The 13,354-nt window shown below is 49.2% G+C and overlaps 1 protein-coding gene across 1 annotated transcript in view; it reads right to left on the minus strand.

The window, feature by feature from the left end:
• EPB41L4B (erythrocyte membrane protein band 4.1 like 4B) overlaps positions 1–13,354 on the minus strand; it is a 117,325-nt gene that overhangs the window by 6,345 nt on the left and 97,626 nt on the right. Inside the window, exons 22-24 of the mRNA XM_019635862.1 lie at positions 12,077–12,154; positions 5,625–5,741; positions 3,181–3,249 (exon numbers count right to left, since the gene is read on the minus strand). Of these exons, the coding sequence (XP_019491407.1) occupies positions 3,181–3,249; positions 5,625–5,741; positions 12,077–12,154 (264 nt within the window). The remainder of the gene's footprint in view (positions 1–3,180; positions 3,250–5,624; positions 5,742–12,076; positions 12,155–13,354) is intronic.

A 13,354-nucleotide genomic window follows, 5' to 3' on the forward strand; every position in this document is an offset into this window, starting at 1 on the left:
CTCAGCTCGGGCTGGACTCGAACCGCTGTTGCTCAGAGCTCAAACTCTTGAGTGAGCTCTTAACCAACTGAGCCACTCGGCCGGCCCTAAGCTAGTGTCAACTTAAGAATGATGTTGGGGAGTAGTGAAAATTACTAATATTATTACATCTCAACCGTGAGTACTCTTCTTTTTAATATTTGTTGAATGAAGAAATGAATGAGTGAACTTTCCCTGGAACAAAGCAGATAACAGGGATAGACCCAGGTTAGGAAGAAGAACATGGGACATTAATTTGATTAGAGCCAGCCAGGGGCCCTCATCCTAGATGGGCCGAGGCACTCGGCTGAGTATAAAGCAGGAACCCAGTTAATAGTCATGAACATAAGGTAGACACTGGTTTTAGGATCAAGCAAGGAGCCCAGTTGTCAAAACCAGGCTCAAGGTCAATACTGAGCCAGACCAACTTTGTACAGTTTCCTGGCGTTGCTGAACTCCCCAATAACTGGGGCCAGGGTAGGTCTGGAGGTCTATGGAGAGGCCAACCCTACAGCAAGGTAAAAAATCTTGACCTTGGTGGGGAGGAGAAGAGAGCATGACACACAGGGTGCGAAAACGAGGAGCCTGAAGCCTTTGATTTTGGCTTCAGTGACCATCGGGCTGTCAGTAACTCCCTAGTTATTATCTTCAGTCTCTCTCTCTCCTGAGCTACAGACTTGGATATCCAACTGCCCACTCATTGCTTACATCTGGATGTTTCCAAGGCATGTCTAACACGTCATGGCCAACGGCAAACCTATTCTTCCTTCCAATCCAGTCTTCTTATCTCAGATTTCCTTATCTCAGGGAATGAACCCACTGTCCATCTATGGTCTGCAAGGCAGAAATCTGGGAGCCCTATTTGATCCTCTCTTTCTCTTATCCAATCCAATTCTTTATCGGTCTCCTAAATATCTCCCCATCTGTGTACCTGTCTTCATCCCCACCATCAAAACTGCTCTGGGTCAAGCTGTCTGCCCTCCTGCCCTTGAACTGCTGTGCTAGATTTCTAAACTGTTGTCCCAAATCCTCTCTGACTGGACCAAGCTGTTCTCCCAGTGCTGTCACAGGGAACATTTCCAAATGCACCTGCCCTGTCGCTGCTCTGTTTAAAGTCCTTCAAAAGCTTCCCTTTGCTCTTAGGATAAACATCCACATCCCTACTGTGGGCTCCAGGGCCAAGCATGGTTCCCCACTTCAGTGTCTGTCCCTTCCGCTCCCCCCTGCTTTCATGCTCCACTCCCTTGCTCTCTGCATTCTCATTCCACTGGCTTTCATTTCGGTCACTGGAACGTGGGATGATCCCTCCTGCCCCAGGATTCTGGTTCACGCTGTTCCCTCTGCCTGCTCCAGCTGCCTTCAAGCCACTCTTGCCCAGTTCTTAAAAGTCCCAGCGTGGTTTCTGACATTGGCTTCCTTCTCCATCTTGGCCCCCAGCTTTTCAGGAAGGGCTTCCCTGGTGTCTCACGGCACTGCCAAGGCTGGGCAAAAGGCCAGGGTGCCCATTATGGCCAGCTGAGGGCAGAGGAGCCAGAGCTTCCAGCTGGGGAGCTGTACCCAGCAAAAATGCAGGGACAGGATGAACATGGGGGGCAGTAGCATTTAACAGCCTGGCCCAGTCCCGACATCTTTGCCCTCTGGTTCTTAAAATGCAGGTGCTGGAAACAGCTGATGACTTTAGAAAAAAATGTTCTAGGAGCCTGTTTTGCCTCTGCCTGGATGCTAAAAACATTCCCATCTGTTTGTCCTCTGAAACCTGAATCAGCCACTGCTTGTGCCTTCCCTCTCCATGTGGCTGAAGCCACCTCAGGCAGTGACCATCAACCAGCTCATGAGGCTGCACTTTGAGCCACCCCAGGCCATGCAGAGCCCATGCCACCGGTCCTCCAGATTAGCCAGAAACCCTTTGGAAGGAGCCTTAGGAATCATCTGGTTCTGGGAATTACAAACTCTATCCCTGGGAGGAGCAGAGGGTGAGAGGAAAGAGGGGCCTCGGACTCCCTGCTTGTGCTCCGTATGGCCGCTCATTATATACTGAGCTTCTGCAGAAGCTTCCATTTAAAGAAAAAAATTGAGCAGCTGAAAAATTGAGAAGCCTGAAAATCAGCAGACTCTCTCATTCTGCAGATGAGGAAACCACAATATTTTAATATTTAAAAATATTTCAACCGTTTGCAGAGGGTTTAAATAAGCTGCCCAGACACACAGAGAGAGGTGATGACTTGAAGCTGGTTGTCATGATGACCTGCTCTTGGTAATTAATTACACCACTCTCCCTCTCCAGCCCTGAGCAACGACAGTCATACTTGACATGTGTGGGATCGTCTGTGGCAGTAAAGTACTTTCAAGTTTTTGGTCCCTTTGGGTCCTTCCTCAACCGGATATAAGGAGGATATTACTGTGTCCACTTTAAATAAGAGGAGACTGGTGCTCAGAGTGGTACAGTGACTTACCTAAGATCACACCATTATCAACAAGCAGATCTAACCCAAAAGAATAAAAAACAGGGACTCAAGCCAATACGTGTATACGCATGTTCATAGTGGCACTGCTTACAATAGCCAAAAGGTGGAAACAACCCAAATACCCATCAATGAATGAATGGATTGACAAATTGTAATATAGACATACAATGGAATATTATTCCACCATAAAAAGAAATGAAGCTCTGATACATGCTACAACAAGAATGAGCCCCAAAAACACTTTACGAAGTGAAAGAAGCCAGACAAAAAAGGTCACATATTATATGATTCCATTTATAAGAAATGTCCAAACTAGGTAAATCCACAGAGACAGAATACAGGTTGGTGGTTGCCAGGGGGCCAGAGAGAGGGGGAAAATGGGCAGTGACTGGTTAATGGGTATGAGGTTCCCTTTGGGGGTTATAAAAACGCTTTGGAACTAGATGGAGGCGGTAGCTGCATGACTCTAAATGTCACTGGATTGTCATTTTGAAGTGGTTGATTTTATGTTTGTGAAGCTCACCTCAATAAAATCACTGAAAGATGGATACCCCCAAACCCCCACCTCCTTCCTAACCTCACAGAGGTCACAGTGATCAAAAGAAACTGTTGGTATGGCTGCCTGGCATTCCACAGAAAAGCACGCCACATGGGAACAACGCCTAGAAACACGGATCGGTTCTCTGGATCTACTTACAGTAAACTGTGGCCCTGTACTGAAAGGATCAGGAAATGGGGTCACGGTATCAGCCGGGAATGTTTTTATCTTCAAAAAAGAGAAAAGACAAAAGTGTTACTTTCAGATTAGAAAACAAAGTTTTGAAATTTTTTGGCAGCGTGCTTTTAAAACCGAACTGAAGGATTCTGGGGGACACACGCAGAGACTTCATTGCTTATGTAAGGAAACACACAAAGGTCCCTCAGGAATGTTGCCAGAAGTTATATCTGTGTCCATCATTGTACTGTAGACCGGGGACTCAACAGGGATGACAGGCTGACATCTTGTGGTTGTGAGCACCCCACGCTAACCTCACCCTGGAACTCCCTTCACTGGGTTCTGCTTGGGCCTCCCAGTCAGCAGGGCCCTAGATGTGGCCTGATCCACAAAAGGCCACGGTCAGGGTGTAAAATGAGGCTGCCTCAGGTGGCTGCCGATGGCTTCTCTGCAGCTGAGGGAGAAACGACTACAGGCTGCTGACGGGTCACATCCTGGGACAGTCTCTCACGGTGGACTGGACAAAAGAGTGACTTACCTAAGATCCCATTATTAATCTGGATCAGGAGGCCTGGATTAATTGGGCCAAAAAGCATTCCCTACCTGCTCACTTTAGTTGTTGGACTCCCTGTAAAATCTGGGCAACAGGAGGAACCCACATAAGCATGTGAAAAGCCCCCCACCATGGCCTCTGGGAAGAGAAGGCATAGTGATGAGAGGTGCCTAGTTCTGGGGTGGCTGCAGCACAGGGATGTTCTGAACGAGGGTAGATGCATCAGCCTGACCAGGTAGTGATGGGTGCCCCCAAAGGGCCTTTGCTTCCATTTGTTTCTCTTTGGTCATTTGTCTTTGACCTCCTAGGCCTTAGGGAATGGAGGAGGGGGACTTGTTTCTTTAAGCTGGCCTAAAGGACTGCCTAGAGGCCTGGTGACTCTGGCACTAGCTTTGTTTGCAGCCCCCCAGGACACATCAACTGGTGAATGCACACTGTGCCACCTGCCACAAGAGGGCTGCAGCAAGACACTGAGGCCACCACTGCCCTTTGTGTCTCACCGGTTCTGGCTTATGGACCCTGGGACAGGTACTTGATGCTCTTGAGTCACTCTAATGGGGAGTAAGGTAGGAATGAGTAAGAGCACATCAGATCAGACCCAAATATGAGGTTTCCAAATAGGTAGAGTAGGTCTCAACCCAGCAGATCTGGGAGTGACAACGTCCTTGCAGTGTGCACTGGGATGTCTAGTCTAAGCCTGCTCCCCTTCCCCCCAAATCTCTTCTGCCTCTTTAAAATTCTCCCAATTCCCAGAATGGACCTTAAGATTTAGGCACCAACACAGATTGCTGGTGGTGGCTGCCTGCAGCACAGCAAGAGGGGAGTGCGTTCAAAGCTATGTGGTGCATTCTCCTCCTATGGCCTAATGGTTCAAGATGGTGATCTGAGACCAACAGCAAAATTAAAAGTAACATATAGATAAGACTCTCAGACCATCATGAAGTAGAAGGGGAAAGAGGTTTGCTATTGCTATTAAAGAAATGGGAAAGTTGGCCACTCCAAACAATTATTTTGTACCTGCTCTAAATAAGGAAAAAATACATTCCAACAGTTATGCTCTGTGTTGCCCAGCTGTGGCCAAACATAGCCACTCTTCTGATGGTGCTGTCACGGGGTATAGCCACTTTAGAAAGGGAGCAAAGCCAAAGTTGCAATACTGAACCCAGCAGGGTCTAGCCTGAGAAAATAAAATGCCTGATGCAAACACTACATGTATTCCCTCAATAGTGACAAACTGGAAACCAAGCACACATCCTGCGGTAAAGAATTGGTTAGGTAAATGGTGAACCCTTCACTTGATGGAATATAAATAGTCATACGGAATGTGGTAACAAGAACAAGAAAGGAACAACACAACGTTAAGTGAAAAGCAGGAGATGACACGGATACTATGATTTAACTATGTAAAATTATGAATGCATATGAATCAATATTAGCAGGAAATTTGCAAAAATGAAAAAAAAATTGTGCTAGGTTGGGGTTATGGGTGATTCCTTTCAAGTCATTATGTAATACTCATATTATCCTGATAAATAGCAGGAAAGACAAGTTTTAAAAAGTTTTTATTTTCCACATAAAAGCAACTCAGATTTTTCTCTCTGGGAAAAGCACTATGCTCATTAAAGCTCTAGGAAAACAATGTCTTCCTGGTTCTTGAGACCTAGAGATGGAGGGGCGGGACCGCAGCCCCGTGTCCCAGTGTGACCAGGGCCGGCTGGCCTCCAAGCTCTGCATCCGTCCTGGAGGGAGAGCACCTGTCAGCAAGGCTCTTCCGGAGGTCTGGCGATCCTGCACACCCGCGAGGCCGCCGCCTGCTGGCTCCTGCAAGCCTCGCCTCTCCTGGCCAGGCCCCTCTCCCTGCCAGGGTACCTACCAGCCTCGTTTTGATTGGAGGGTACATGCAAACTCCAGTGGTCTCTTCCTTCATGGGGAGAGAGAGTGGAGGAGAACAGCGAGAGTGGGCACAGTGGGGGGCGCTGGCGGGCTCTGCCTGCTCACGAGGAGAGGAGAGAAGGGGAGGAGGAGGTGGTGAGAGACAGGGAGGAGGAGGAGGAGATAAGGGAGGGGAAGAAGAGAAAGATAGCACAGTGCAAGACCGATCTGTCAACTCCAGACTGTTCTCAAGCCAGCCTCACCCGCAGCCTACTTCCAGCCTCTGGCCAACTGGCATCTCGCCCCTCCCTCCTCCCTTCTCTCTCCACCTCCTCTCCTCCTCTCTGGCCCTCATCTGTCTTCCGTGCTATCTGAGCAGTACGCCACATCAAACCCCCATTCCCGGGGCTGGCAGGTAGGGGCCGTCTCCTGTGCCAACCGCACAGGACTGGCAGTGGCTTCCTGGCATGCTGTTGAGGCTTCTGAAGCACTGCCCAGGCCGAGCCAAAAAGAGAGCTGTGGTGAATTAGGGGTGCTGGCCATGGCAGCACTAAGAGGAGTGGCCACACATTTGAGAGGGTTTGCCTTCCAGGTCTGGTGGTCTCCTGCACTCTGCTAAATAAGGGCCTGCGTTATGGTATATCCGGTGAGTAGATGTCCAACAGAGTACATCAGGAAAGAGATCTCTCAGCAAGGAGGAACATAGAGTTTAGGATTTCATCTGTCGTGACTCTTCATCTGTGTTCAGAAAACATACTGGCCCTGAACCCCTTCCCACACCCACGGGCCCAGGCCCTGGCATCTCATATTGCCACTGGGGTACCTTGCTGCTTAGCTGCAAGATACCAAGCATGGTGAGAAAACGCCACGTCACTTGGGATACACGTTTCCCCGCCCTTGCCCTAAATAGCGCCATGCACCCAGCAGAGACCCAACAGCTTGTGCTGGTGAAGATGGGGTTGGTGAAGAGAGAACGCTCTGTTAGGAGAGGGGGCCGCTGACGGAGTTAGTTTGCGTTTCAGGGAGGGACCAGGCACTTTAGAGAATAAATACATGCATCTTTAAGCACAAGAGAGTTTCCTTAAGTAGTTGGTATAATCCTGCCGTAATGAATAAAGTACAGCCTCTGGGTAAGTTTCATTGAAAAATGATCAAGAAAATTGCAGGCCTCTTTTCCAGCTCCAAATGGGTCTAACTCCATCCTCTTTACCATTCATTGTGCAGTCCTGGATAATTTCCAAGGGGCTTTTACAGCCATTCTTTCACAGTGGCCTTCACAACAGCCTTGTTTTACTATTCAAATTTGGGATGTGCAGAAATGGCATTTACAAAGTCTGAATCCATGGGCTTAGACCCTGTTGTTGGTTGGTTCTAAATCCATTCTTCTGAAACAAGTGAGTCCATATAGTTACCTGCAGTTAAGCTTTACCAGCCTACTTAAAATCCCCCCACTGCCCTCTCTGGTCCTCAGGATAAATCCTACACTCCACAAGATGGCAGCCATGGGCTGCCTGGAGCTGGCTCCTGTCTGCCACCAGGCTCGGTCCCCACCCCTGCCCGGTGCATCAGCGCCCTGGCCGCAACCACTACAGGGACCCCAGGTCATGGGGCCTTTGCCTCTACAGATAACAGTAGGCACTCAATGTATGCTTTTTGAAGAAAATAGAAGCTGGTACAAATGACCAAGAAACATGGACATACTGCCTATACGCCAAAATGTGTACAGCCCACCAACGTCTGAATTCACGATTATAACGAACGATTTGAGGCTTTGCCCAGCATTAGACTTTTAGGGTCGAGCAATGTTGATCTATCCCATAAGCATTACTGACCTTTCTAAATATGCGTCTGAGTGGATTTAAACAAAAGAACGTTCCTGGGGCTCCCATACTCTTACTTCCTAGTAAATGAACAGGTAATAAGATACCACATATAATAGGATGCCATATTAAAAGACCACTTCATTTTTTCGCTTGATATTTCCTTTCCTCCTTAGGTCTTTCCCACATTCAAGCAGCTAGGTTCTACTTGGCTTCTGAGTTTCAAAATTTGACTCTTCGGGGAACAGAAAGATTTTGGCCTAGACAAACGAAGATGAAGATGTGTAAGGCTTCATCATCCAGATAAGAGCGCTTGCCAGTTTGCGGACAGAAGAGAAAAGTCAGAGGAAAAGAGAGGAGGGGTAGACATTAGGGAGTATGGAGCAAAGGGACCCTGTGTCCCTTGTCCACGGGCTGAGGCTGGGGAACAGGGATTAAAGGGCAGAGAGGACCTCTGGGGAGGTGGCAGGCCCCAGAGCAGAATGGCTGTGTGGTATGTCCAGCACACAGGGATTCACATCCCAGCAGGACAGTGATTTTCATTCCATTCTCTGCATAAGGGAAGCAGACAGTGCCCTAAGTGTGTGGGCAAGCAGACGACATCACAACCTTGAAAACAGATTTCCTTCCCTCTTCCCGTGCCCTGGAGAACATGGATGAAACCCCAGAGAGACTGAAGATGCACCCTGGTTTGACTTCAGATTAAGCTTTAGCCCTCCTGATGGAATGGGGTTCAAAATAAAAACTAAGTTACTGAGACAAATGGAAGTCCAATCCTTCTGATACTCAACCCATGGCCTGTTTTGTGCCCGACACAGCCTTCCTTCAGCCAGACCAATCTCCTCCCTGACACATGAACTCTTAACTAACGTTTCCTGACCCAGAAGAGACCTGGGCTCTGACTGGCTCTGCTTTGCAGGTGGGTGAGTGGTTTATGAAGTACAGTGATCAACGAAGGACAAGCCCAAAAGAGAAAGCATCAGGAACGCAGAAGGCACAGGTGTTTATGGTCTGTGTTACCTGGGGAGGGAAGTTGGCATGACTGAGCGGGGGCAGGTCTCTGTGTTCCTAGGCTCAACATTATTGATGTGTAAATGTTCCCCACTTCCAACTCCCCTCACTCTATTAACACCGACACCCCCGTGCATGTGCTTGCACTCACACCCCTGTAGGGAATACCAGAAGGAGAGTGGGTGCGATCTTCACTCACTTGGCTTCTTCCTTCTCCACTTCTTCCATCCCAGGCAAGAGCTCCCATCTGACTATGAAGTCTGAGATACAGAGTCTGGGATTGGGCAGACAACAAGCTGCAGAGGTGGTAGGACTCAGATTGCTAAATTGAGCTACATACTAAAAGAGTTGAGGCTTCAAGAAGAAAAGATTTGGGAAAAGGAGGGGAAAGAAGGCTGCAAGAGTGAAGCTGGAAAGAATACTTTCGTGGAGAGTTTGAGGATGAAGGTCGTTGGAGGTGGGCAGCGTGCAAGAGAATTAAGAAGGCAGCGAAAAGAGATTCAAGAAGTATCACCAGGAGGTGTGAATTTAATCTTCCTGAGTGTTTTTGGGTTTTTTTTTGAGAGATACCGGTTAAAGATTGAACCTTGTTATTATTCTTGGCCGTTTGGACTATGCTTCTTTGAAAACTTCTCCACACAGATTGAATCGTAAGGGTTGAGAGATATAAAGGTTAAACTCGCCCTGATGTTGTCTTGTTGAATGAAGGCAAGATAATTTGTCCCCCTCCTCTCTCTCCAGCTCCGTGTCGATCTAGCCCTGTTCTCTCTTCTTTCCCTTGTTCTTCAAGGAACCAGGGCAGTGATGTGGCTTTAGGAGTCTCATCCAGCCCCAGGCCTCAAGTCCAGGCTCTCTTCCGCTGTCCTCTGAGACACACACAACATGACCCTCCATCACCCTGATAACAAGGGCAGACAGGGCTGCTGCCTGCATTTCTATGGCCCTGGGAGGAGCAGATGGAGACGCAGGGAAGAGGACCAGACAAAGGGAGAAGCAGGCTGCCGGAGTCACTCTTCCTCTCGAGGACCCTTCAGTGACCATGGAAGATAAGACGCTGGAGCGAAGTAAGGTCAAAGTCAATGATGCTGAGGAAAGCCCAAATGAAGTGGGCTCTTGCCAAAATGCCAGCCCTTTAGCCTCCCTTTGGTGTGACTGCGCACTGGAACAGGCACTCATGCCTCAAACCCACATGAGCAAGGCAAAGGATGCTTCACCCCGAGAACACGAACTCACTGCAAGCTTCGGCTGTGAAGGGGTCAGCTGTGTCTTGGTGCAGCACAAGGACCTCAGCTGCCCTGTGCCTGGGCAGTGCAGCAGCCTGGACCCTGTTTCAGAGCTAAGTAAGAGCTACCCAGAGAGGCAAGCAGGGTATCCTGGGGAGAGGGGATGAGCTCCCTGCTGCTGGAAGCGGACAAGTGGAGGCTGGACAGTCAGTGGTTGGCATGTGCACCTCCTATCAGGGGACCTCTGGGTCCCTGTCAGATGCTGCTTCCTTTCTAATCTCAGTCTGTTTTATTTAAAGAAAAGATGGTCAATTCAATCTACAAGCCGGGTCCGTATCATGATGGTCTTGAAGAGAATCCCATGATTCCTATCAAACCCACGATATATATATATTTTTTTGTAAACTAACCCTAGTTCTCAGATCTATCGGGCTTTTAAAATAAATACTCAGTATTTCGCTCATGCTGTGTTTTCTGCATAGAATGCGTTGGTCCACTTTCTCCACTTAGCAAACTCCTAGTCATCCTGAAACCCTGGGACCATGAAGCCTAGGAACTTAACTTTCTCCCCTTTTTGTCTTCATAGCTCTCAGCTTGTACCCTAGAGGTTCTCGGGTCCCTTTGGGGGATGCTGGCCTATAGCTAGACTAGATGTCCTCAGATTGCTACTGAGATTTCCATCTGCCACAACACGGCCTCCCTAGGACATAACTAGGCCACTCAGTTAGAATACTGATGTAGCACCAGGCCCATGCCCCCTAACTTGCTGTCCCTTCCTCCATGCCCCCTAACTTGCTGTCCCTTCCTCCATGCCCCTTGTTGGACTTTCCCAGCCTGGGGAGTGCTTTCAACACAGCCCTTCTCCCAGGCATTGTTATTTTCCAAAGTGGCAAGTTCCCTAATGAAGAGGATAAATTTAGCCCAACCTGATGCAAAGAGCACCAGGGAAGGAGCCAGGACTCCAGCATAGTCCCTGTGTGGTGACGCCACTCTGGGACTCAGTTTCCCCATCAGTGCAAAGGGGCGATGAGGCAATGCAGAAGATCCTCTGTTGCTGAGTTACCCTATCTTAGCAATTTGTCTAATGAAAAGGCCATGAATAACTTGGCTCCATTCACGTGAACTAAGTCTGGGGACTAAGTCTGAAGTTTCCCAGAGCAAGGAGTCGCCCACTGTCAGTTTTCAGCTGTTGATCCAAAGGCGATGACTCAAAGCTCTCAGACTGTACCAATCTCCAAACAAGAAGTAAAATTGTATAAATCACAAGTGCTTTCCTTGTGCCGGCAGAGGCAGGATTGGTGACCACATCTAAAGCCTGAACAGCAGGTTGCCTCATTTGAAAGCCTTCCAGAAATCCTTCCCGTCTATCGCACCCTCCCCCAGCAAGCCAGTCTGTCATGACACCCACTTCAGGCTCTCCCTGCACATGGCTCTCCTGTCAATCTCGGCCCTTCAGCAACCTGACTCCCCTCCAGCCTCTAGCTGCCCTGTCCACTCCGAGAGCCTCCATATGGCCGGGCTCACAGTAAGCTCTCAGGAGATAGCTTTTTGACTTGGCTCACGTTTTGGCTCACATTCCAAATTTGTGGACCGTGATTTATGCTCAGGTACACTCGGGTATTAGGTTGAGCTGAGCCAAAGATACACCCAAGTTTGCCTGTGTCCTCTAATAAAATTAATAATATCTCACACACGTTTATGGTGCTTTAAACATTTGAAGGTCTTCCCTCTCCCCCCTGTCCATCCTTGTAACACTCTTAAGCAGACAGGGCAAACGATGACCTCCTTATTTGACAGATGAGGCAGAGTCTGTCCAATAACAAGGTTTGAAGGAGGGAGCAGAGGTTGGAGCCAGGTCTGGCCTGCGTTGACTCCTGGTTCAGTGCTCTCTGCCCTGGAAGGGTTCCTCACCTACAGAATTCCCCAGGGCCACCCTCTCTAAGGACAGACCTGTAAGCAGAGGATGGCAGATGGCAGGGAGGCACGAGGGGCCTGGAAAGCCAGGGTGAGAACTTAAGCAGGTGCTCCAGACCAGCGCATGTTGTTGGAAGTGACAAGCGATGCCCCATGGGCGGACATGCGGGGCGCAGCCCAGGAGGCGAGGAAACTGAGACCCAAGCACCAAGAAGCCCTACAACGCTTGACGAGCAGCAGAGGTGGGGGGGGGGACCCGTGCAGCCAGCCTCAGAGGAAAGGGAGCACCCTCTCCCTAGAGGACTCTGGGAGGGACCCATGGTGCCTGACCCCTCAAAGAAAGCTGATCCTTAAGCCTCCAGGTGGTGGGCAGGACTAGAGGAAGGGCCTTCCAATAGTGATGCCCACTTCCGTCCATCTGTCCCACTGCCAAGGTGTTTCTATGCACTGTGGCTTTTCTGGTTTTAGCAAAATGGGAAGTTTACCAGAGGAGTGGCTTCTGTGAAATCCATCAGGAGATCACCTGGCTCCAAGGTAAAGGCACCACCTCGGTCAGAGGGACTCTGCGACGGCAGACAAAATATATCCCAATTAGTGACAGCTCTGGATTGACAGTGGAGTTTCCCTAGAAAACACCTGCGTTCCCTACCTCTCCTCTCTTGCTAACAGTGCACTCAGAATCATGCTAACCCCCACATAGTTCAACCAAACATTGCCAACAAACCCCAGTTTTTTCTTGAAATGTTAATAGATAGAAGCAAGGTGTAGGGTGAACTGCCGGTTTTTGAAGCTGCAAACAATTTTTCCTAAATGCTTTGAGTGCTCTTTGACTGGTCTTTTGTGTGGTAGGGGGAACAGTTCAGAATCTTTCAAATATGTAAAGAGAGAGCAAAGACTCCATCCTGAATCCAGAGGATCAGGGCCTCAAGGCGCTAAACTCATCTGCATGGTAGCGAGGAAGATCTTTATGAGGGGAGAGGGGTACCTCTGGAAATCATGTTTATTTTGGGGAAAAATGTTTTTTTCTCTTGTCCTGGGGGACCAGTATCATGGGGGACCAGTATCATGGGGGACCTTGAGGCCCTTTGTGGAGAAAAAAGTAAGCTCCATCAACTTGGACGGCCAGGAGAGGGAGCCCTACAGCCTCTGGTAGGATGTCGCCTGCATTCCCATTGAACTCCCTTCTGCTTTGTAAATGTTTTCACTTGGTTTCCACCATGGTATGGGATACATGATAGGAGCCTGTGTCCATACTCGGGACAAAGCAGTACGAGGGACCCCACACAGCAGAGGGGAACCCGACTAGATACCAGGAGGTGATCTACAGAAAAGCAGGAGCTTCAGTCTGGGCCAGTCACTGGCTGAGGGGTCCACCGGGTGCCTGTCGAGGAACACGGAAGTATACCCAGAGACCTTGGGAAGGGACCCGGTGAAAGACTGGCGCTGGTCATGCAGGATGTAGACCTGGACCATTGGTGCCGAGATGTTACCAGGAGTCGCGATCCCTGAAGCTGCAGAATTCTCGGGCGTCCAGTTTGCACAAGCACTTTAACCTCTACTGGATCTGGCGCTACGCCATGAGCTGGGCAGGGTGACAGGTCTTATTCCCATTTTTAGGAGGAGGAAACTGAGGCTTGGAGACAAGGGCTGCAGAGTGACTACTCATTTGAAGCAGCTATAAAGTATGTGAAAGGAGCAGACCCCACGCACACACTGTTCCTCAGTGGGGTCCACGGACCAAGCCACCTGAATCTCAGCATCTA

The sequence above is a fragment of the Hipposideros armiger genome, unplaced genomic scaffold, assembly GCF_001890085.2.
Source record: "Hipposideros armiger isolate ML-2016 unplaced genomic scaffold, ASM189008v1 scaffold_24, whole genome shotgun sequence".
Taxonomy (NCBI): Eukaryota; Metazoa; Chordata; class Mammalia; order Chiroptera; family Hipposideridae; genus Hipposideros; species Hipposideros armiger.